At 42.3% G+C, this 25,828-nt stretch overlaps 1 protein-coding gene across 41 annotated transcripts in view; it reads left to right on the top strand.

Annotated features, from left to right (window-relative positions):
• The first annotated feature begins 3,776 nt into the window (after positions 1-3,776).
• Positions 3,777-25,828, top strand: part of KCNMA1 (potassium calcium-activated channel subfamily M alpha 1) — an 835,052-nt gene continuing 813,000 nt past the window's right edge. For 26 of the 41 annotated variants that reach the window (XM_043551044.1, XM_043551043.1, XM_043551042.1 and 23 more), the window contains exon 1: positions 3,778-4,233. In XM_043551044.1, the coding sequence (XP_043406979.1) occupies positions 3,913-4,233 (321 nt within the window). In that variant the 5' untranslated portion in view covers positions 3,778-3,912. Of the gene's footprint in view, positions 4,234-25,828 lie in introns of all 41 variants that reach the window. The other 15 variants (XM_043551031.1, XM_043551030.1, XM_043551023.1 and 12 more) reach the window with 2 other exon arrangements.

The raw sequence follows: 25,828 nt of genomic DNA, 5'->3' as shown, positions 1-25,828 counted from the left end.
ACTAAGTAAAGGAACTTATATATGGGTTTATGTTTACTCAGAATAGATGACTCCAGAAAATGTAGTCTTAAATACCTTGTTTGCTTTGAATACAACTTCAAGTGCAGTTGTTAACACAGTCAATTAAGCTTGCAGCTTCTGTACGCTTTTTTTTCTAAACGGATTATATATTTTTTAAATTTTTCAAAAGAAGTGGCTTTTCTTGATCTAAGCTGGACAGTCTGAATAATTCATTACAAATTTTATTTCTATGCATTCACAGATCCGTGAACTAACTGTAAAATTATCTGATTTATTTGTGGTTTGCAATACTCATAAGTTTCTTCATACTGTAGTTCTTGTTCACAGATCACTTATGAAGAATTCAAAGCAAATATTCAAAATTAGCCATTTACTCTGTTAACTGATTACCTAAATCACATCATTTGAAGTCAGTTGGTTTACACAGAGGGTGAAGTTTAGCATGTGCATAAGTCTTTGCAGGATTGTGACCATATGTAACTAAACAGCAGGAAGGATTTCAAACTGAATATCAAGTATGAAATTACAACTTACAGTTCCCTATGCACTGTTCTGTTAGTTATGTTATATGAATATTTGGCTAGCAGAAGCCTAAAATTAACTTTTCACAAGTATTCACAATGAACTGCGTGCTAGAATATTCATACAAAGAAGTTCAAAGGGAGTGTGAATAGGCTAAGGAAATTAATGTTTAAAAACCAACTTTAATTAGGGTTTAGTGCCTGTTAAGATCTATCCTGATCCCACTCTTTTAAAAAGAGGATTCTTTGTAGGTGTGGGAACTGCTGCTTAGAAAGACCAGGCCAGTCTGCACAGCACATTCCAGCGTTCAGGGACCTTCATTGGTAATCCTCTGACCTGTTTCCAAAGCTGTTGGTGACCTACAGTTTCCACTTACACTTCTGAAAAATCAAGTATGGAGAAGTAGCTGTGCACTGGTACACAACCATCTCTGCTCTACTCCATAGGTGGTTGCTTTTTCCTGATGTGTATAGGGATTCCTATGTATGTATAACCCCTGTTAAAGGGAGCTCTCTTCTTCATCTCTAACCCAGATGCCTCTGGCAATTGAGTTATTATCACAGTTCTAGTCCTCGTTCAAGGGTGGGATTACCTAATAATTACATCATTGCAGCACCAGCTGTCCCCTCTGTGGGTTTTTAAACATCTGCGAGCAGTCAAAACTGGTAAGAAAGGGGGAAAGCCACTGTCACCACCATAATCTGGGGCTGTGTGTATCAGGGGAGAGCGCTTCACAACCTGACCCACTTTCCAGCCAGAAGAACGCCCTCCCCCCTTCGTCCTTGTCACAGTAATCCTTGCTAATCCTCTAGTTCCCAGATGTTAAATATCTGTCCATTAGCCAGTTTCCTAAGGGGCCAGGTGTGTAGTACTTCCTAACATACAACGACCTCTGTATTTATTGTGACGACCCCTCCTACATACAGAAGAAAGTTATCAGACTACCAGTGAGAAGAAGCCACCTCTCTGGTTGAATATGGGAGATGTACAGGAGCAAACTACAATAATACATTTACCCCCCTGGATCAAATTGCACTATGTATTTTAGTGGTCAGGTAGTGTGTTTTTCAAAAGCAACCCTGTAGAAAAGCTTAATGCAGTCTTCAAATGTGGTTATTTCGATTTTTAAAAAGTCTCCATGACAGATACAGAAACGGACACCATTACTGTCAGAGGTTAAGTAATGATTATTTTATAATAGTGGCTCTATACACGACCAATAAACAGATCTGCTGGGGAAATGTCATGCATGCACAGACTTTGGTGTTTTAGCCTTGGAGAGATGACAGCAAAATCTGCCTAGCACGTTGTGCAGACAACAGGGTGACCGGAGCATGTGTCGAAGGGGGATTAAAACCATTTTTTAAATCTTGAGCTTCTTTGCAATGGGCAGACGAAAAGCGTCAGGGTCAGAGCAGATTTTGTTGTTTCTTTTCTGTGAGTGGCGCTAGATTACATTTCATGGAGGCACCTGGGCAATGCAGCCATTTACAATGTTTGTAACGCATGGGAAAGACCCCTCTCCCTCTCTCTCTCTCCCTCTCCTTCCCTCTCCCCCCAGTTTCCCCATGTTCAATTCACTGGGTTTTTTTTCCTGCGAGCTTTGGAAACAGCAACTCCTCCCCGTATCTTCTGGCACCTGCTGCTGCAACTCAACCAGCCACCGGCGTTTGGAAGATCTGTTTCTCTCCCTTCTCTGCCCCTCCTCCTCACACATAACCCCTTCCTCCCCCCCCCCCAACACCTCTTAGCTCCGCATTAAGATTCTGATTAGATTAAACAGGGCAGAAATCCTCGCTTCTACCCCCGCGCCCCCCTAGCAGGATTAACGCCCCTACTCTCTCTCTTAGTCTTGCTGCGCCTGGTTAATTGCCCTGGCCTCGCTGCTTCCAGGGAGGGAGATGGAGGAATAAACAGGAGGAATGGCACCCGAGCAAGCTAACAGCAGCTCCGCTGCCCAGTCCTATCTCTCTCTCGGTGTGTGTCTCTCTCTGCCCCCCCATTTCGCATTCCAGTCACTACGACCTGCTGTACAGAGAGAGGATGGAAAACATCTGTATTGGAAATAAATCGTATTAGCCGAATGGGGGGGGGGGGCGGGGGGAGCGAGACACAGAGACATGACAGGCACCGTGCGTTAGCCGGTACGTCACGGCAGTCACCAAACCAGCCAAGAGCACATTGGCTTTTAAGCGTGGGGGGGATTTTGTTTGCACCCTCCCCATGCTCCCCCTCCCTCCTCTCCATCCGTCCATCCCCATCTTGGCTCAGGCGATCCGCGCCCCGGAGCTGGGGAGCGGGCAGCAATGGTCGCGGCTCGGCGAGCAGGACTTGTTGGGCGGGCAGGGCTCGGGCTGAGCGTGGCCCCGCCTCGCTGCTACCTGTAAATTGTGTCTCTCTCGCGCCTCATCCAGCCCAGTCGGCGGCTTCACCGGAGCGGGGGCGCCCGGGCCAAGCCGGAGAGCGGAGCGCGCGGGAGGAGGAAGCTCGGAGGGTGGAAAGCGCCGAGCCGCGGCCGCACCGCGACCACGGGGAAGCGGCAGCCGCAGCTCTCCTGAGCTCGGCATCCTCTGCTCCAGCCGCCGCCGAGTCCCGGGCGGGGGAAAGCCCCCCGGGGTCTCCTTCATGCGCTCGTCACCCCGCGGAGCCCGGGCCACACGCGTCGCAGGGGCTGCGAAAGCGCGTCTCCCGCCGGCGGCTGCCGCTGACAGGTAGAAGAGGAGCCGAGGGGGAGGCGCAGACAAACCCGGCCGGGGCAGCGGGGGCTGGTGCGTGGCCGCGTGCCGGGCGGAGCAGCAGCCGCCGCCTCAGCCCTGGAGGAGGACCCTGAAGGATGGGCGAGGAGGAGGCGGCAGCAGCAGCACGAGCGCAGATGGGCAAGTGGAGGATGAATTAGGATCCCCAGGAGGCTGCTGCCAGGAGAGAGTGGGGAGAGGCGCGGAAGGGGCTGGACTTGGAGGAGGAGGGTGTGTGCGGGGGAGGGGGTTGATTATTAATAATAAACAAGTTCAAGACTGCTACCAATAAACCACCGCCGCGGAGAGCCGAGGCAGAAGCTGGAAGAGACCCTCTGGGGGAGGGGGAGTGCGGCTCTGGGTACCTTGGAGAAGGCGCGGGTGGCTCGCAGGCATTAGCCTGGTGGACGTGGGGGTTGCGATTTGGGGGGTGGGGTGGGGGCTGTGTATCTGGGAGGAAGAGGAGGCAGGGGGGCCAGGCATCTCCTCTCCACAGCAGCAGGAGGAGGGGGACATTTGGCATCGGCCGGGGGGCCCAGGGACTGCGCGGCATGGCTGGTGAGGGGTGTTTGGGGGGGCGCTGGCGGCGGGGGGAGCTCTCCGGAGCTCCCGCGCGCCCTGCTCGTTGTTAGCTATGGCAAATGGCAGCGGCGTCGCCAGCAGCAGCAGCAGCAGCGCCTCGGGAGGCAGCGGCGGCGTTAGAATGAGTAACAGCATCAGCGCCGGCAATCTCAACACGGACTCGTCCTCGTCCCCGGTCAGCGTGCCCAAGATGGATGCGCTCATCATCCCGGTGACCATGGAGGTGCCCTGCGATAGCCGCGGCCAGCGCATGTGGTGGGCTTTCCTCGCCTCGTCCATGGTCACGTTCTTTGGCGGGCTCTTTATCATCCTGCTCTGGAGGACCCTCAAGTACCTGTGGACCGTCTGCTGTCACTGCGGGGTCAAAAACAAGGTGAGCCCCCCTCCCCCTGGCGGTGGGGGGAGGGTGCCCCGTCTGTGGGGGCGGTTTCAGGGGGTCTCCAAGGCGCTGCGGAGCTGGGAGCGAAGGCGAGGGTTGTTTGGTGTTTATTGTAGGGTCGCGCCCTAAAGCGTTGATCGAATGGCGGTGTTGTTGTAGGGTCGCCTTTTAGACTCCGTGAGAGGAGCCGCGGCTGAGTATTGTAGGGTGGCTCTGTTCCGTGTCACGTTAGGAAATGTTTCCACAGAGACGGCTCCATCTTCAGCGGCTGGTGACAGGAGAGTTCCCCCCTGCTGTCTGCCGGCCAGGTCAATGCTGCCTTTTGACATAGCGGGACAGTTCCGCGGAGATGGCCCCTAAGATGACCCTCCCCTCGACTAGAGGGACCTCTCAGGGGGAGCGATAGTTTGGTGGTGCTGGTTGTTCTTTGCTGAATTAAGTTGTTTTCTTCCATGGCACCAAGAAGGAAAAACTTGGTAGAATTCATTTCTCTTGAGGCTAGGTCCATAGGACCAAGCACCTCTCTTGGGCTTCTCTTTGGTGTGGTAAATGTAGATGTGTTTTGTGAATTTGTAAGTAACTGCACTGGATCAGATTTTCTTCTATAATTTCGCCAGGATGTAGCACTTAAAGGTGCATTGGAGTCCTGCCACCATTTACACCTTACCAGATGGGAAGTAGTGCAGTGAACACTTCAGCTTCTCTGAGGTCGTCTTCAAAACCCAAACTAGGATCCTGGCTAAACACAGATTATCGTGATCCTCCCCCCCACCCTTTTTTTTATTTGAGAGAAATGGGACAGAAAGTGTTAAGGCTTTGAATTTGCTAAAGTGGATTTTGACAGGCAATTTAAGACCCCAAAATAGACTGGCAGCTGGAGTTTCTCCCCTTCCCTTTTCACATTTTTTGGATTACACATGGAATAATATCTGCTTTAGTTATTCCTGGCACACAAATACTCACAAGAACACACACACCTTTTAATATATGGTTGCTAGGTTGCTAACTTGCTTTGACTAGTGTGCTGCCTGCCCCCCCACCCCCCATATGATCTGGCACAACCTGGCTGCACAAGAGGGTTTTTTGTTTTTTACTGGAAATTGGAAAAAATTATAAAGTAAGGTAATCATGTAACATCTTGGGAAATGTGATACAGTTCATTAATATCTTTCTTGGGGTGTTCAGGTAGTTTATGGTAAAGTTGCATAAAGAAGACTCTCTTAATTTCAGCTGGAAATAATCTGGGTTTATAATAATTGTGCTATCAGTGGAAAATGTGGCAATTAAATAGATGGGGTAAAATAAAACTTTTAACTCAGGTCTTACTCACAGAAAAAATACCAGACAGCGGAGATACTTTTATTAAACAAGAAATCTACATGGTAACTGAAATGTGAGCTTGTGGAAGGAGAGATTTGCTAGGTGTGCTCATAGAGCTTAGTTGTATTTTATGACAATAAACATATGTTTTGGAAAATACCAGTTCCTATGAAAGGAAAAACCAAATTCCCAAGAGAGGGGTATCTAGTTAGATTTGTCTGGAGTTTCCCCTCTATATTTTTAGTCTCCTTCTCTGCTTGTGGTGATGAGCCACAGAAGGCACAAAGGATACAGAAAATCCTAAGAGGTGATTGACATCATCGCCTACTTCTTCACCCATGAGATTCAAAAGCTAGAGCAAGCCACCTTCTAGCAAATTGTTTATTATAGTGCATTCATAAATGTCCTTGGACCGACAATCCGTTTTTTGGAGATGGTCAGTTAAAGCAGCTCATGTATCTCTTAAGGAAAGTTAGGAAAGGCACATCTAAATTGTCTTCTAAACATCCATTTCAAACAGGCCAAATATGTTTATTGAGTTAAATAATTATCTGTCACCACTGGTCTGAACCTTTTATGTTTGAGTTGTCTCAGGGCTTACTTACTTGTGCAGGACAAATCCTCATCCAGTAGTAAGCCAGGAGCTTACACATCTTGGAGCTAAAATAGCCAGCTCTATGACGATCTGTCTGTGGAAGAGGTTAGGGAGGACAGTGGAGGACTCTGCAGGCAGGGGGAGATGTGCACCTTTTTTAGGATGCACCTATTAAATTTGTGCAGGTTTTCTAGCATTTGGTAAAGAATAATTAGCAAGGCCTCAGTCCTGCATTACTGGCACATTCAGTAGTCCTACGGATTTCATTGAGAGTTCTGAGTGCACAAAGAGTGCGTGATTGTACCGCAAATGCTAGAAAAGGAGCCTGCAACAGATACCAGCTGAAATGACAAATGAAACCCCCTTAAACTTCTGCATAAGCCATATGCCCCATGGCCACTTGGCAAAGGCTGTCGCAACAGACGTGTGACTATGCACACATTCACATGTATATTATGTCCTCTACTTTGAACCCCCAGCAGAGGTACTGTTTGGCATGAGAAGCAACTGTGTTGAGACCCTTCCTCCCTAGTACGTCCCCTTTCCTTCTCCTCTGGTGGGGCAGAGTTAAAATATCCTACTCCTTGCATCTACAGAAGGAGTGGTCACAGTGTTCTAATAAATCTTTTTCATCTCTGACTTCTGTGACTTATACCAAATAATTTGTTCATGTATTAAAAGTCACAGGGAGCAGAATTACTTTGTCAGCAGCTGATCAGTACATTAAGTTCATGCAGATTCCAGGAATTCCATCACCTGTTATTCCAATAGCAGCAAATGAGTTACCGTATGCTTTTCCTTAGAACCCCAGTTTAAAGCCCTGTACTTAATATTCCTGCAGGACTCTGTCAGATTCACTTTGTGGATCTAGCTCTTTTTAGCAGATGCATTGTATGGAGCTACAGTTCTTTTTCTTGCTTTTTAATTTTTAACTGCATTGTGGTTAATTCTTGTTTTTGGACTTTAAAAAGATATTGAACACATTGTATTTAACCCTTTAGGTGATACAAAATGTGTGGCGGCTACATTTTACTTTTCTTAGGGATGGGTACAAGAGAGAAGGGAATGATAATATCCAATAGAATGCTTTTCAAAATTCAAAACTGTTGCATAGTAATATGAAATTAATACTCTCAATTTTTGTGAATAACTCTTGAAGTTACAATTTATTTTGGACTGTAACTTAATTTGAAAGATGGCAAAATTTATTTATTTCTTACTTTTTTTTTCCAGTCTGCCAGAGAGCATGATGTAAATTCTGATCTGTGTTAATCAGTACTTCAGACAATCTTAAAGTCACTTGCAATTTCTGGCCACTATTTTTGTTTGTTTGTTCTGTATCTAACAAGTTACACATTTTAATTTTAATTTTGCAACAATGCCTTTAGTCTTGTTTTTAGAGAGTTGTAAAATGCTGTTTGTTTCTCAGTGTCTTGTGTTTAGCGCTCCATCTTAAGTAGTAAGTAGCTGTTTTCTTATTAAGAATTAGGATTGGTTCTTGAGTATGGTTTGCTTTTTCTCTGTCTTCTTTGGCAAACCTGTTCCATTCCTAAATTAGTATTTAAAATGGGAGAACATGAGATAGAAATAAGGTGGATTGGAGTCAGGTCATTTTACTTGCTATTATGTATGGCAATACAATAAAAAGATTCTAATAAGAATTACATTTGTATTGTGTAGTTTACATAATTACATTTGGTGGGATTAAAAAAATAAGGGATATAATCCCTTGTGCTTCATGGCATAAAGTGATCACTACCCATCTGAGGTTAGGATGGAACCACCTCCTCCATGGACATAAGTGTCCATTACAGGTTTTCTTGGAACTTCTTTTGAAGCATCTGATACTGGTCACTTGATAGATACTGGATTAGATGAACCTGCTACTGGCAATGCCTGTGTTCCTGAATGACACTACTCTACCTTCAGAGTGTTTGGTTATGTACTAGTTAACTTACAAACAAGCTAATCAGACAGACTGGTTGGCCCTTGCACAGGTTTGCAGTGGAAAGAGAGGACATGTAGAATGTCTTTCCCACAGGGATTGCATGGGTATGCAAGACAGGGAGTGGGCCCAATGGGAGTCCTTTTGTGGAGGTGGCCAGGCGCAGAGTGCCCTCTAGAAGGCTCCTTTATCTGTGTTCCCTGGATCCCCAGAGGTCATTATTGCCTTAGTTATTATGTCTCCCAGAGCTCCTTCTGGTATGGCCCATCTTTGCGACAGCCCAGTCCATAGCATTGACAGCTGTTTCTCTAAAAACAGATGTTTTGGGGAATTTGCTCCACCCACATATGACTACTATAAATAGCAAATCGCTGGGACATCGATTGAAATTATTAACTAACCACTAACTATAAAACTCCCCTTTGCAATTAACTTAGGCCACTTATTTCAGTAGATTTTTTAAAAATCACATAGTGTTAGGTTGAAAAAAATTCTGTCAACTGTTTTTGATGGGCAAACTGGATTTTCAGTGAAACTAACATTTTCATGAAGTATCTGTTTTCCTTAAAAATGTTAGAATTTTCATCCACAAACCAAACCTTAAACTGGAAAAAGTTTTCCAATGAAAAGTCAAAAATTTCTCTAGAAGGGGAAGCCCCATTTTTGGATCAGCTCTATATAACATATAGACAGACATTTTAGCTTTTTAGGTAGTGACGTCTGAATCTGTAGACACCCCTCTAGAAAACCCAAATATCCAGATATATCAGTTGTATACCTGTATGTTAGATATGCACATATCTGTAAGGTGGGAGCGTCCTTGGTTCAAAGCTGCCTATACAAAGCTTGTCTTGCCTCTCTTTTTAATATGTACTAAACAGAAGCAAATGAACAGAAGAGGATTGGATGGCTCATCAGATTAATAGTGAACTACAGAGCATTTTGCTTTTAGGCCAGAGGTCAAACCTGGCCAAGGTTGGTAGTGACTGAGACATTACCATCTTCTGGTTGACTGTATGAAACTACCTGGTGAGTCTGAGTTCTGTTTCTAGTGGGCAAGTTTCCAGTTGTGATGTGAAGATGTCATCAGAGAGGTCAAGGAGGGAAAGGGACTTGAAGGTAGAACTACCTTCAATCCTTTAGCAGTTCATTCCAGAATAGCAATTAGGCACCTGCATTGAGATGCTCACTGTTGCCCAGGCCATACATCTGCTGTGGAGAAAAATGTGCTTTCAGTCTCCATAGCTCCTAATTCATTACCAAATTCATTTCAATTTTAAAAATGTAGATGATAAAAATAGACACAAATCCAAAATATAAAAGATACGGATAGTGCTTTAAAAGGCAAACAAAAAGCCCTTTAGCGGGCCTTGAGTTAATCACTATTCTGACCGAGCACCATCCACTGGCTTTTGCAACAAATATGTGTGACAAAGAAGAAAATAAAAAGCAAAATCTAAAGTGACGTGCTCTAATATAACACTGGATTACCCCATCACATCACATATGTGTAAGTGTTACTATGGAAACCATTAGACATCACACTTTTTCCCAGTGTAGCACAATTGAAGCAACAACTGTGATAAGGAGTTTTGTGCTGTTTAATATTGATCCACATACCCAAGGCTGATGCCTGTGGGATTCCTGCATGCAGTATATAACCCTAAATGTAGATTCCCTGTGAAAATTTAGAGATTTCACTAGGTCTAAACATAACCTCTCTCTAACAGTTGCATGTTGGTCTGCAATAGAGAAGGTGTGTGAGGCACTACTGTAAGTCCTCTTAAAGGACCTTTTAAATCAATCTAGCTTGCAACTTAAACTTTCTGAACAGGAAAGTCCTCTGTGGAATCCTACACTGAAAAACATAGACGCTCTTGTAGCCTTTCAGTACAATCACAGGAAAGTGGATTGTGAGTTTCTCTCATCAAAGCTCCTTATTTCAGAATGTGGAGCACGGGGTGACCAACTTGCTAACTGTGGAACAACAGTCAACATTTAATGTCCTGATCCTGATCCTTGTGTCCCAAATGACTTCAGTGAGGTTCTGTGTGAGTTTAGAGTAACAGCCGTGTTAGTCTGTATTCGCAAAAAGAAAAGGAGTACTTGTGGCACCTTAGAGACTAACCAATTTATTTGAGCATAAGCTTTCGTGAGCTACAGCTCACTTCATCGGATGCATACTGTGGAAAGTATAGAAGATATTTTTTATACACACAAAGCATGAAAAAATGGGTGTTTACCACTACAGAAGGTTTTTTCTCCCCCCACCCCACTCTCCTGCTGGTAATAGCTTATCTAAAGTGATCACTCTCCTTACAATGTGTATGATAATCAAGGTGGGCCATTTCCAGCACAAATCCAGGTTTTCTCCCCCCCCACCACATACAAACCCACTCTCCTGTTGGTAATAGCTTATCTAAAGTGATCACTCTCCTTACAATGTGTATGATAATCAAGGTGGGCCATTTCCAGCACAAATCCAGGGTTTAACAAGAACATCTGAGGAGGGGGGAAGGGGGCAGGAAAAAACAAGGGGAAATAGGTTACCTTGCATAATGACTTAGCCACTCCCAATCTCTATTCAAGCCTAAGTTAATTGTATCCAATTTGCAAATGAATTCCAATTCAACAGTCTCTCGCTGGAGTCTGGTTTTTAAGTTTTTTTGTTGTAATATTGCAACTTTCATGTCTGTAATCGCGTGACCAGAGAGATTGAAGTGTTCTCCGACTGGTTTATGAATGTTATAATTCTTGACATCTGATTTGTGTCCATTTATTCTTTTACGTAGAGACTGTCCAGTTTGACCAATGTACATGGCAGAGGGGCATTACTGGCACATGATGGCATATATCACATTGGTTGAGGTGCAGGTGAACGAGCCTCTGATAGTGTGGCTGATGTTATTAGGCCCTGTGATGGTGTCCCCTGAATAGATATGTGGGCACAGTTGGCAACGGGCTTTGTTGCAAGGATAGGTTCCTGGGTTAGTGGTTCTGTTGTGTGGTATGTGGTTGCTGGTGAGTATTTGCTTCAGATTGGGGGGCTGTCAGTAGGCAAGGACTGGCCTGTCTCCCAAGATTTGTGAGAGTGTTGGGTCATCCTTCAGGATAGGTTGTAGATCCTTAATAATGCGTTGGAGGGGTTTTAGTGGGGGGCTGAAGGTGACGGCTAGTGGCGTTCTGTTATTTTCTTTGTTAGGCCTGTCCTGTAGTAGGTGACTTCTGGGTACTCTTCTGGCTCTATCAATCTGTTTCTTCACTTCAGCAGGTGGGTATTGTAGTTGTAAGAATGCTTGATAGAGATCTTGTAGGTGTTTGTCTCTGTCTGAGGGGTTGGAGCAAATGCGGTTGTATTGCAGAGCTTGGCTGTAGACAATGGATCGTGTGGTGTGGTCTGGATGAAAGCTGGAGGCATGTAGGTCGGAATAGCGGTCAGTAGGTTTCCGGTATAGGGTGGTGTTTATGTGACCATCGCTTATTAGCACCATAGTTTCCAGGAAGTGGATCTCTTGTGTGGACTGGTCCAGGCTGAGGTTGATGGTGGGATGGAAATTGTTGAAATCATGGTGGAATTCCTCAAGGGCTTCTTTTCCATGGGTCCAGATGATGAAGATGTCATCAATATAGCGCAAGTAGAGTAGGGGCGTTAGGGGACGAGAGCTGAGGAAGCGTTTTTCTAAGTCAGCCATAAAAATGTTGGCATACTGTGGGGCCATGCGGGTACCCATAGCAGTACCACTGATTTGAAGGTATACATTGTCCCCAAATGTAAAATAGTTATGGGTAAGGACAAAGTCACAAAGTTCAGCCACCAGGTTAGCCGTGACATTATCGGGGATAGTATTCTTGACGGCTTGTAGTCCATCTTTGTGTGGAATGTTGGTGTAGAGGGCTTCCACACCCATAGTGGCCAGGATGGTGTTATCAGGAAGATCACCGATGGATTGCAGTTTCCTTAGGAAGTCAGTGGTGTCTCGAAGGTAGCTGGGAGTGCTGGTAGCGTAGGGCATGAGGAGGGAGTCTACATAGCCAGACAGTCCTGCTGTCAGGGTGCCAATGCCTGAGATGATGGGGCGCCCAGGATTTCCAGGTTTATGGATCTTGGGTAGTAGATAGAATATCCCAGGTCGGGGTTCCAGGGGTGTGTCTGTGCGGATTTGATCTTGTGCTTTTTCAGGGAGTTTCTTGAGCAAATGCTGTAGTTTCTTTTGGTAACTCTCAGTGGGATCAGAGGGTAATGGCTTGTAGAAAGTGGTGTTGGAGAGCTGCCGAGCAGCCTCTTGTTCATATTCCGACCTATTCATGATGACAACAGCACCTTCTTTGTCAGCCTTTTTGATTATGATGTCAGAGTTGTTTCTGAGGCTGTGGATGGCATTGTGTTCTGCACGGCTGAGGTTGTGGGTCAAGTGATGCTGCTTTTCCACAATTTCAGCCCGTGCACGTTGGCGGAAGCACTCTATGTAGAAGTCCAGTCTGCTGTCTCGACCTTGAGGAGGAGTCCACCTAGAATCCTTCTTTTTGTAGTGTTGGTAGGGAGGTCTCTGTGGATTAGTATGTTGTTCAGAGGTGTGTTGGAAATATTCCTTGAGTCAGAGACGTCGAAAATAGGATTCTAGGTCACCACAGAACTGTATCATGTTCGTGGGGGTGGAGGGGCAGAAGGAGAGGCCCCGAGATAGGACAGCTGCTTCTGCTGGGCTAAGAGTATAGTTGGACAGGTTAACAATATTGCTGGGTGGGTTGAGGGAACCATTGCTGTGGCCCCTTGTGACATGTAGTAGTTTAGAAAGTTTAGTGTCCTTTTTCTTTTGTAGAGAAGCAAAGTGTGTGTTGTAAATGGCTTGTCTAGTTTTAGTAAAGTCCAGCTATTACCAACAGGAGAGTGGGTTTGTGTGTGTGTGTGGGGGGGAAAACCTGGATTTGTGCTGGAAATGGCCCAACTTGATTATCATACACATTGTAAGGAGAGTGATCACTTTAGATAAGCTATTACCAGCAGGAGAGTGGGGTGGGGGGAGAGAAAACGTTTTGTAGTGGTAAACACCCATTTTTTCATGCTTTGTGTGTATAAAAAGATCTTCTATACTTTCCACAGTATGCATCCGATGAAGTGAGCTGTAGCTCACGAAAGCTTATGCTCAGATAAATTGGTTAGTCTCTAAGGTGCCACAAGTACTCCTTTTCTTTTTGTGTGAGTTTAAGGGTTTGCCTGTGTGGTCGCTTTGCCTGATCAGGCAGTAAACCAGCAATGATTACATATTCTAGAGTCCGAGGTTGTAGGATGGAAGTCCTAGAACCTAGCTAGATCCAGGAATATGACAATATAGAGTATTCCAGCAGGACACTAAGGGTAAGAAGGAGAGGATCCTTTGAGCGTTGATGAAAAGTTATCTGTCTGGAATTGTATGAAGATCCTGGAATTTCATGAAGTTGAATATTCAGGTTTTCAGATTCCCAATTGAAATTTGTCCAGGGAAAGCTTAAAAAGCTGCACTCTGAACATGCATTTGGTGGAGTTTCTTGTCAGAGGAAATATAGTGTGTGTGTAAATATGTGTGTGTGTGTGTATATTCTCCTGCACATTTGAATTCAGGAACTGAAAGGAAGGTGGGGACAAGAGATAATGTGTTGCAAGTAGAAGGGCATTTACAGAATTGATTGTTTCTCCTTTGAGTTCATACTCTGCTGAAGTATTTGAGATCTATTCTTCGCTGCCTCATACTTTTTGTTCTCATTTACTCCAGTGCAATGTGGGTGCAAAACTCTACCGGATCAGAACAGTAACATTTTACACCTATTATGCCCGTCATTTGCACAGGGATAAATGACGACAAAAGGTGTAGGGCAGTGGAGAATTGGTCCCTGTATGCTTGTGTGTTTGGGTGGTGGTGGGGGGGAAGGGGAGGGGATAAATACAGAACCAGCCCAGCTGGTTTTGAGCAAAATGAAGACTGGAGGTACAGCAGAAGAATCAGTTAGTGCTTGTGTTTCTGAAGGGGGAGATTGGATTTGGGTGAATTTAAAAAAAAATTAAATTTGTCAAATTATTCATGCATGTATTAGTCAAATAATTATCCCAGCTCTATACCTGGGTGAATAAATTATATGCACACACATGGAATAATGTATTAATTCACCTTATTTGACCAACTCTAATGGAGTTGTATTGCTATGGAAGGGCCCATTTTGAAGTCTAGATATTAATAGTCCCAGATTATATGCCAGTTTCAGATCAATGAAAGGAACACTTTATTCCCATAGATAGCATATGTGATCCTGTTTGAATGAATGCAATGCTGTAGGGTTCAGTTTGATTTGGCCATGTTGCTTTTTGATGATCTGTGATATGTATTTGTCAGTTTGGTCACTCCAGAAACTGAGAGCCTTAACCAAAACCTGTTGAATTTTATGGAAACAGTTCCACTGACTTCAGTGGTTTTTGGTCCGGGCCCTGGATGAGTATTATGGACTTTAAAACATTTTAAAAGATCTTATCTGTTAACATTTTTGATGATTAAAACTGAATTTTAAAAAAATCGAATCCAGTTTTTATCATTCATGCCATTAATATACTTTTTGTATTTTACTTATCTTGGACATATGCTAGCTTAGCCCTTTGCTGTCATGTTTGGGTTTCTAAAGGAAAAAAGTTATAAACTTTTGTGTGTGTGTGTGTGTATGTGGGGGGTGGGTCACATTAAGATTTTTAACTATTTCTTGGCCCCTTTGAAATGAAAATCTAGGTGCTGAAACTGTATTGATAGTACATCTACCATGGTCCATATCCTGCACAGTGATCATCATGGGTGAGCATCTGCACTTTTGCGGAGCCACACTGAATTCAACGGAGCCATGCATGGACAAAGGTCTCCACTCACATGGATCTGTTTGAAGTACTAGGGCTTATGTTTGCAGCTAGGTCCCAAGCCTGCAAATCCTTGAGCATGCACCTCACTTTACTACTGTAAGCAGTTCTGTTGATTTAACTGGGACTTCTCCCACTAAGTAAGTTAAACGTATGTAAAAGTATTTGCAGGATTGGGGCCTTAGTTTGGTGCATTTGAAATACAGCATTTCACGTATCCTTGCCAATATTTTAATAAACATGGGTACTACTTGTACATGTCACTTCTCTGTTCCTCAGTTTCTCCATCTGTAAAAACTAGTAATAATAAAACTTTTTTTTTTTTTTTTGTAAAATGCTTTGAGATTTATGGCTGAAAAGCATTATATAAAAGCTAGTATTGCATTTATTGTGCATAAAGTGGAATCCTTCTTCAGGCTTTTATGTCCTTTAATTGTGTGTATGTAATGGCATAAAATAAATTTACACTCTGTCAAGTATACAGTATTCATGGAAAAACTGGAATTTATATGCAGAACTGAATATAAGATACCTGGGCAAATAATATGACCTCACTATTAATATATAATGGGATAAACAAATACCCATTAATACCAGGTCATAATGCCACTGAGGAGCTATAGTAAAATTATAAACCAGAAGAATGGAGCTTGAATGGCTTGTCACTAAAACCATCAGATAAAATTCCACCATGTTACACATTTATTGTTTGGTTTATTAATGTACAGAGAAGTAGGTTTAGAATATATATTTCTGTTGGCCAAAAAAATGATGGCTAAATAAAATTGTCTTACCTTTTTCTGTGCACTTTTGCCTTTCTACACTCTATCTACCATGCATGAAATACTTTAATACTTAGATAACTCTTTGATAGCCGTTTTGTTAAACTCAAAGGGAGACACGTTCAGAGGTTGCTATTGATAAGTTAAGAGCATCAGTGATGCTGTAGTTAATTTCCATTCTCTATATAAGGAATACTATTGTGGTTCAGATGCTCTGTAGTAACTATTTGTAAATGGTGGCCATTGTATTTCAAATAAAATGGTTCAAAGTATAGTGCTTTTCCTAAACATCTTAAGATTTTTTTTTATGAAGAGCTATGCTGATAAATTTATTTATTTTTGTGAATTTGCACAAGTATTTCATTGGGCATAAATGATTGAACTGTTGTACCAGTGGCTGGAGAGTTGTCTTATTTGGACTATGTAGGCCATGGGTTAAGATTTTGTCACAGTTATTTTTAGTAAAAGTCACAGACAGGTTGCGGGCAATAAACAAAATTCATGGAAGCCTGTGACCTGTTTGTGACTTACTAAAAATAAGGAAGGGGGCTGGGTGGGGAGGGGAGAAACTAACAGCTCCAGCCCCTATCACCTGTAGGCAGCGGCTGAGAGCTGAGGTGCCCCCTGCCGCCATGGCACAGGGCTGAAGCTGAACGAGAAAATGTCACAGAAGTCTCTGAAAGTCACAGAATCTGTGACTTCCATGACCTCTGTGACAAAATCTTATCCTTAGCCATGAGTGATACAAGCCTCTTGTCAGTTGTTCTCAATTGAGTCCATTGTCCACAAGTGATTGAAGTCACTTGAATTACAAAGCCTATTTGCTAATCATAAATATATGCTTCTGCTGGGTTGTGGGGTTACAGTTTGTGGGTTATGATCCTGCAAACCTTTCTCATGTATATAATATCATTTAAATCATCTAGACTACTTATTCACAGTCCGTCTCCCCCATTACATAAGTGTCTGGCCCTTAGATTATATGTGATACAAACACTCACCTCCACTCCTTTTGACTAAATGATGATTTCCTGCATTTCCTTAATTTTTGTATAAGTGAATATTTCTAACATTCTGTTAGATTATGCAGTTGCACTAAACTGTCTTTATTATGTGGCATGACCTTTAATTTTAGATTCTGGTTTCCCTGTATTCCATATATACTTATATTTGTTAGTGTGACAATTTGTATCAACAACAGAAACAATGGACTGCTATTAACCTTAGGTTATTTTCACATAATTTGAGGTTCCTTGCTATAACAGATATTTGTTTTTGTTTTGTTTGGTTTTTTTCATTTATAGGACTATAGTCCACACTTATTCTTCAATATTTTTGAGAGAGGTGTGAATTATATGTCCAAGTAGTGAAGTATTCCGGTAGGAATAGTCTGTCTTTAAAAAAAAAAAAAGACATGCCTAGCTTTGGTGCCTGTTATATTGACTAGATTTTGGGATCTGAAGGAGTCATTGGCTGATCCTAACTCTTGTTGATTCCAAGTGAAGTATGCCAGTGATGAAGTTAGTCCAATGTGCCTAAAATATGCAAAATACCCCAAATGAATGAAATCCTAACAGTTAAATTGTCTAAAAATTTTGTGTAGTGTGCAAGATTCTTAAACATTCCTCTGGGAAAAGTTACTTCATCTGTTAAGTTATAATAAGGCAAAATCCTCTTCCCCTTAATTGTCCAAGTAATGGCATTGGTTTTGTATAAGTAAAGGGAACAGGATTTTTACCCTATGTCTTACCCTCCTGAAAGATCACAAAAAACTTTACAAACTGTATGCACAGAAATCACTTAGGATCAGATTTTTAAAGGTATTTAGGTTCCTAAAGAACCAGGTAGGTGTTAATTTGGATTTTCAAAAGTCCCATCTATATCTTTAGGTGCCTAAATACCTTTAAAAATCTGACCCTTAGTGCATTGCATGAAGAAGAATGGAACACTTAATTCCCCTGATATTTAAATTAGTAATAGTTGTAACAGTATTATATTTTGCACTAATATTATAGCACTCTTACATTAATTCTGTTAAAGTATGCATGATTTCTATGGGAAATTGTGCATCATGTACCACATGTGCTATTTTTGTTGATACATGGCACTTAGGCCACGACTTTCAAAAATAGATGCTTGAAGTTAGGTTCTTCAATTCATATTTAGGCACCTAAATAAGTGGTCTGATTTTTCAAAAGTGATGAGCACTCAGCAGCTTCATTTGACTTCAGTGGGAGGTGCTGGGTACTCAGCATTATGAAAATTTGGTCGCTTATTGAGGTACCTGAATATGAATTTAAGACCTGAAGTTTAGGCACCTTCTTTGAAAATGTTGATCTTGCAGTGTTCTCTGAATTTCACTGATTTATGCATAAATTCAACATCCTCCCCCGTCGTGCACACCTCTCTCTCTCTCTCTCTCTCTCTCTCTCTCTCTCAGGAGAGCTATGTGCTATTAGCTTATGTACAATTTTACAAATGCTTCAAGGCAATAACCTCTGGTACATTAGCCTGCAGTATTTATACATGTCTAGCCCTAAATTTCTTCCAGCCTAAGAGGCTGAGGTATGGCTCCCACACAAACAAGGGTTTTGTTTAAAGCCGTTTGCTTTTCAAATAATTTTAATAGTGTGTTAAGTGAGGAACAATGCATTTCTTTGGTATTTTTTGGTACTCTCCATTTTCTTGAATGTGTGGGGATTATTCCGAACAGAATATGACATGGATGGCTACACTTATTCCCTTTATGGGCTGTAGGGGATTATTCATGCACAGGTGCTTTGTGTGTGTGGGTGTATACAGTCTTTCAGTGTTTCCTTTAAAGAAAAGCAATGGCTTAAATATAGAAGACCTACATTCAACTCCTATGCCATAAATAGAGAGGTTTTGTACAAAACTAGAATACATCTCTGGAACTGAATGTATAAAATGCCTGCAGAAATAAAGACACTCCACCATTAATATACGATAGGAAAAGAGACCTGTGTAATACCAGGTTATAAAAACATTGAGAAGTTCTGGTAACATTCTAAACTTCAAAAGTGGAACTTATGTGGCTTGTTGCTAAAACCACAAGATCAAATTTCATGGGATTGCAGGTTTATTATGTTCTTATGTATAAAGGAAAGTAAAATGTTTTATTTTAAAATAGCTAACATTCATTTTTGAAGCAGATCAAGGGTACTGCAAAGAAGTGGCAGACTCTAGTACATTGGGTATAGGAATGCAGGACTCTTGTTCAGTCACCACAGCTTACTTGTTAAAACCCTTCATTAAGATTCAGGGTGATTATTGCTTAATCATGCTAACGGATGGGTCACATTATCTCCAGCCAGGACATATAGGGATGGAAGTGTCCTTTCTGTCTAATGGGAATTAGTGCAGAGGGGTGGCCTATATCGGGCTGATTTTGAGTTAGTAATAAATCCAAACTCCAGGAAGTGTTTGTTAGCTCACATACCCTGAATTAGAATGCTGTGTTGAGGAGGGGTTAGGGACTCAGCCCATTCACAAGCACTAATAATATTTCTGATACTAGTATAGGGTTGCCAGCCCTCCAGGATTGTCCTGGAGTCTCCAGGAATTAAATGTTATTTTAAATTAAAGATTATGTCATGAGATGAAATCTCCAGGAATATGTCCAACCAAAACTGGCAACCCTACAGTGTGACAGGGTGTCATGCATGGAGTGCTTCCAGGACTGGGGAGAAATTTCTGCCCATTGAGTGCCTATAGCAGGGGTGGGCAAACTATGGCCCCACGGGTCAGATCCGGCCCCTCGGGGCTTTGGATCCGGCCCGCAGGATTGTCAACCCCATGGTGCCATGGGCTCCACGCCGCTCCAGGAAGCGGCCAGCACCATGTCCCTGCGGCCCTTGGGGGATGGGGGGCAGAGGGCTCCACACTGCACTTGCCTGTGGGTACCTCCCACGAAGCTCCCATTGGCCAAGAACAGGGAACCGCAGCCAATGGGAGCTTTGGGGGAGGTACCCACAGGTGAGGGCAGCATGCGGTGTTGGCTACAGGGACGTGGTGCCGGCTGCTTTCCGGTGCGGGGCCGGGGCAGGAAGGGAGCCTGCCCTGGTGTTCACCACTGCCACCCCAGAGCTACTCCAGGTAAGTGGCGCCGGGCCAGAGCCTGAATCCCTCCTGCACTCCACACCTCTCCTCCACCCCAACCCCCTGCTGCACCACGCACCCTAACCCCCTGCCCTGAGCCCCCTGCCGCCCCCTATGCTGCATAACATGCAAACTATAGCCTATATTTATTAACATGTTCCTGTCCTGTCTAATAAGATATTTTGCACAGTGCTTGTCTAACCCAGAGATCTGGGATCCACTTTTCATGAGACATTCTCACTAGCAGAGAATCTCCCCCATAAATGGTAACATCTTGGGCCCTTTCTCCCTCTGTTACAGGGTCCCAGACATTTTGTCTCCATTCAAAACCAGGGTATTTCATTAACTTCAGCTCAGCCCTGGAGGCCCTTTGGCCGGAATAGTTTCTTGGGATTCTCTTGTCTTTGTAAATGATGAGACCTGTGCCTGGTCCAGACTGTGAAAACAAGGCTGGGCCGGGTTGAAAGATGTTGAATGTTCTCACTCTTTATTGCGGTAGCCGAGACTCCCTCCACTCATCTCTGACCGTTTCAGAACATAATATTCTACATTTTACATATTACTTAAAATATTTCCTATACAAACAGCTTGTAATAACCAAGATGATCAGCTAGTTCATAGCAGAGAACAGACATGACCCCCTTTAGGGAAGTATCGTGAGGATGGTTGGACACAGGTATAATATACCTGTCTGGATACCTCTGTGTCACGCACACCCAAGTCCACTCAGCAAAGTCGAAATTTGAATGCAGATTCTCTCGCTCAGAGGCCACTGTAATATCAGCCAGAGCCCTCTCTATCTGGATGGCAGGTTATTATCTTCATTTTACAAAGAACTACAAAGTGTTAAAATTCACCAGAATGTACATCAAAGCTCCCCTCATTCTCCACCCTGGTGGACTCCTTTCTTTTTACAAAAAACAAATCATCTGAGTGTTTTATATCTAAAAAAATTATATCTCTAACCCTCCTCAAAATTCTCAGGAGAGCCCTAAGCATGTGGGACAGGAGGTGGTTACAATGGAGTAAAAGATTCTGGACACCCAAAAATGCAAACCCGGGCAGAAGCCACGGGAAGTTCAGAGGGTGTAAGTAATGCAGAACTAAGCTGCTAGTGGAGTAACATCACCACCTGCTTGATACCAGCAAGTGCAATGTTGTACTGAAACTAGATACTGCTAATAAACCAAAAAGGCCTATAAAAATGACTAAACCATTAAAATTCCTATTTTTGGCATAAATTCAGGCTTTGGTTGCTGTAGGTTATGAGATTTAATCTATTTACTTACAAGGAGTCGTGAGCTCCTCAATAGTTCTGAGTCATCTTTTATTTCATAAGAAGAGATTCTGTGTCACAAAGCCATGCATGTTGTACAGTATTTGCTGTCTATATATGTAAACATTCTTAGGATGTGCTTGGATGAGCACTGCTCTACTGCTGTAATAAAAAGACTATTCATACTGAAGAGAGTTCTTGAGCTGTCTTATATATACAGTGTATCTGCATAAATAGGTCATAACACCATGTAAAAGTATCTAATTTTTTCCCTCAATTGGTAAAGGTTTTTATTTTTTTCCTTATAGCTAAGTAAACATCTTTTTTTTCTTTTTCTATTTGTCATATCTCTCAAAGGAGAGAATTGATTCCTGTGTTGTGAAAAAGGTTTGATATAACGGTGTATAATATTCATTTCTTAAAGCACATGGACGTTTCCAAAAAAATAATGCTACTTCTAGAACTTGAGGATTTCCAGTTAAACATATGCTTGTTGATTATACTATTTTTAGTTCCTTCGAACAACACATGCTGTTCCCAGATATTACTGGTGAATGTAGTATTCTGTTCTTAAGAGGAAAATATCTCAGTGTCAAGGTTCTCTCTTTGTAACCAAGAAAGGAAAGATTCAGGGTGCCTGTCAATGTTCTATTTCTTTGAAAGCCTGGGAGACAAGGCTAGAGATAACAATTAATAATACATGAATTGTATCTAAAATGTACCCATTTGACTTTTGAGCTGATGCTAACAATGATGGGGGAGGAGAACAGGTGAAATGAACTGAGCCAAAATAAACATGAAATACATTGTACACCCGTAATGTCATTGTGTGATATATGGCAGATGATAAACAACCTAGCTCAGAAATCAGTCTGCTTTTGTTCAGAGCAGAATTTATAAAGGCAAATGGACTTCATGTAATATTATGGTTTAAACACTTGGCATTATTATTATAGTTTATTTTAAGAAAACTTGGGGAACTTGTTTGCGGAATGGATTAAATACATTTAGTGTATTAATGATGCATTGGAAATAACAAAGTATCTTAGATAGTTCATAGCAAGTGTCCATCTGCATAGAATTTGAAAACTTGTTCTTCAAGCGAAATCCTTTTGTAGTTTTAAATTGCTGAACAACTCAATTCCCCCCCCCATTTAGATTATTGTAAAAACATTTTCTATTGTTCTTAGGCTTTGTAAAAATAAATAAAAATCCTTTTTCATAATTTCTCTGGGCAAGATTATGATGTTCTTAAAGAAACAGGCATCCCCAATCCCCAGTGCTTCAAAATTTGCGTTACAAACACTGCGAGGGAAAGAGATTGCTTTTGTCCCTATTGGGAGGAGTGCAAAAATTAAACAGCATACATACTGGAAAGTTGTAAAAAATGGTTATTTGTACCTACATAAAAGAATGGGGGTATTTCCAATACATTCTTTCTAATTTTGATGGTGTCCCATAATATTTATTCTAGTTTTATTTTTTACAGATCAAAGTGTGGTTCATATATCATTGCCTATAATATTCAGCATCTGCTAATACCAGGTTTCTTAGATACAAGCCAGTGGGTGATGTTGCTTCCTCATGGTTAGAGTGGGTGACTGGGAGTCAGAGATTTTTCAAAGATGTTGCGGGAATTGAGCCACACCAGTTCCTGGTAAAATTAATAGGATTAAATTAATAGTGATTAAATCCCCTGATTACCTTGGGAAATGCTGACCCTGGTTTTTACTTCCAAGTCTGCCAGTGACCTGTTGCTAAGTCACTTACCTTTTTGTTTCAGAGTAGCAGCCATGTTAGTCTGTATCCGCAAAAAGAAAAGGAGGACTTGTGGTTAGAGACTAACAAATTGTTTTGAGCATAAACTTTCGTGAGCTACAGCTCACTTCATCGGATGCATCACGAAAAGCTTATGCTCAAATTAATTTGTTAGTCTCTAAGGTGCCACAAGTCCTCCTTTTCTTTTTACCTTTTTGGGTGTCTTTATTTCTCTCTGCCTCATTTTGCCTATCTTAAAATTAGGATAAAAAGAAAAGGAGTACTTGTGGCACCTTAGAGACTAACCAATTTATTTGAGCATAAGCTTTCGTGAGCTACAGCTCACTTCATCGGTGCCGATGAAGTGAGCTGTAGCTCACGAAAGCTTATGCTCAAATAAATTGGTTAGTCTCTAAGGTGCCACAAGTACTCCTTTTCTTTTTGCGAATACAGACTAACACGGCTGTTACTCTGAAAATTAGGACAATAATTCTTACCTACCTCACAGCAGGGTTGTGAGGCTTCATCACTTGCTGCTTGGAAAAGCTTTTACAAATCCTTAGATGAAAGGTGCCAAACATCTCCAAACCATAATAAATTGGACTAACCCAATATGACCATAAGCTGAAAGGACTAAATATTCATTCAAATTAAGAAATTAATTGCATTATTTAAAATGATTTGAATCATAGAATCATAGAATATCAGGGTTGGAAGGGACCCCAGAAGGTCATCTAGTCCAACCCCCCGCTCGAAGCAGGACCAATTCCCAGTTAAATCATCCCAGCCAGGGCTTTGTCAAGCCTGACCTTAAAAACCTCTAAGGAAGGAGATTCTACCACCTCCCTAGGTAGATTTGGCTAGTGTCCATTTAAGTGTAAGAAACAGAAACAAATTATATACTAAATTGTTAGTGAAAAGCGTGCACACTGAATATTGCTTGCCAATGGCTCTTTACTATTTTGGCAGAAATGACAGATACTTTTTTAGCACTCTTGTATAGGTCTGTAATAATTTAATAATAACTAATAGTGGTTATGACCAAAGACTGATGAACCTAGAGAAAGTACTAGAAAATGCATGATAGGAAACACTCATGATGCATGATGCAACAATAAAGGTGAGTGGCGTGGTGATGTGTGGAAGTGGACTGGACCGTTTTCTGTCAGAACACGCAGTTCAGTCGAAAGCGAAATGCTTCCCAAAATTGTCTCTATTTCACTGAAATTTCATTCCAGAGGGGAGAAAAAGGGGAGGGGAGGATGAGGTTCTGACAATGTCAAAAGTCCCATTTTTATATTTTTGGAATGAAACATTTTGATTTTTCCCTGTGAAATGACTTTTTCTTTCAAAATATTTTTAGTCTGTGTTACATTAAAACAGATTTGAAATCAAAACAAAATGAGACATTTTGATCAAACTGAAATGGTAATGGGGCCAGGTGGGAGCTGCGTGGAGAATTTCAAAATTTTGGGGGGGTTGTTCCAACTTGGCATAAAAATAAAATTCAGATACTCAAAATCCTCCACAAAATGGAATTACTGTTCTCCACTAGCTCTATATGATAGGCCTTTTTCATCCTTATGCCCTGATTCTCCACTTCCTTGCTCCGTGATTGTTCACTTGTGGTTATGCAAAGTTGGTACAAAATGTGACCATTCTGATAGCATATCACACTCACATTGTGTGGCTGTAATGGGCCACAGAAAGTGTGAGACAGGAAACATGCCTGATTCTCTACTATCTCAGCAGTTGATTTTAATGGACTAAATTCTGAATTCAGACACATCCATATAATCCCACTGAAATCAATTGATTAGATGCTAATAAAGGTAGGGTTTGGCCTTTGGCATCAGGAATGATGTCTACATTGCTAAAAAGTACATTCTTAACTTGGGTTAGCTTGGGTTAAAATGTCCATGAAGACACAGCAGCTCTGCTTCTAACTCTGATTATTGGCTCGAGTTAAATTTATTAATCAATAATGTTGATTATGGATTCTAAAGAGCAGCCAATAATGGAGTCCCAGCATGCTAGGCACTGCACAAAGACAAAGTAGTAGGTGGTCCCTGCCCCAAGGAGCTTGCAATCTAAATGGACAGACAGACCCAGGGTGGGGGAAGGTGTAGAAAACACAAGCAGAGTGAACAATGTGACTGCAGCAAATGTCACGTTAGTTCCATGAAGGTTTTTTTTTCCTTTTTCTTTCTTTCTTTTTGGAGTGGGTTTAGTTCAAAGGGGATGAGCTAATGGGAAAGAAAAGTGAAGGGAGAGGGGAGAGCGGGACAGAGCAGAGGAGAAGGGGGTGAGAAGGGCAGCTGTGCAGTGAAGCTGAGGTAAAGAGACTGTGGAGGGGTGGGAGCAAACAGCCAATTAGCACAGGGCAGAGAAAGTCCACTCAAAATTGTAGAAAGTTCCCTGAATCTCCAGATAAGAGGTCTCTGCTTTGGCTGCTTCTGCTCCTACACTCTGGAGCAGTGGTTATCAACCTGTTTACCATTGTGGGACGCATATGCAACTCTCTATGTGTTATGTGGGCTGCATTCACACAATATATATACTACTTGTATGGCTCTGAGGATGTCATATGGGCCACAGCTGTATGCTGATTGGGCTGCAAGCAGGACATGGGTTGAGAACCACTGCTCTGGAGTCTGGCTAGCTCCTCACTGCAGTTTTCTCCCATAGGTTGTGGGAAGGTGAAGCCTAGGGTTGTACTTGAGCTGCTCACCATAGTTGCTGTGTCTTCACTGCTGTTTTAACCAGAGTTAGTTAACCTGAGTTAAGAACATGCTTTTTTTTTTTTTCCTTCTTCTTCAGTGTGAACGTACCCTAAGTGACTGCAAAAGCTGAGCTCTGTATTCAGTATGTTGCCTTGGTTTTAATTAACAATCTTTCCATTTTCATAACTTTTAATTCTTTG

Source organism: Chelonia mydas, chromosome 7 (genome assembly GCF_015237465.2).
Source record: "Chelonia mydas isolate rCheMyd1 chromosome 7, rCheMyd1.pri.v2, whole genome shotgun sequence".
NCBI lineage: Eukaryota > Metazoa > Chordata > Testudines > Cheloniidae > Chelonia > Chelonia mydas.
Note: the sequence above shows the minus strand (reverse complement) of the source record. Positions and strands in the feature narration are given on the sequence as shown.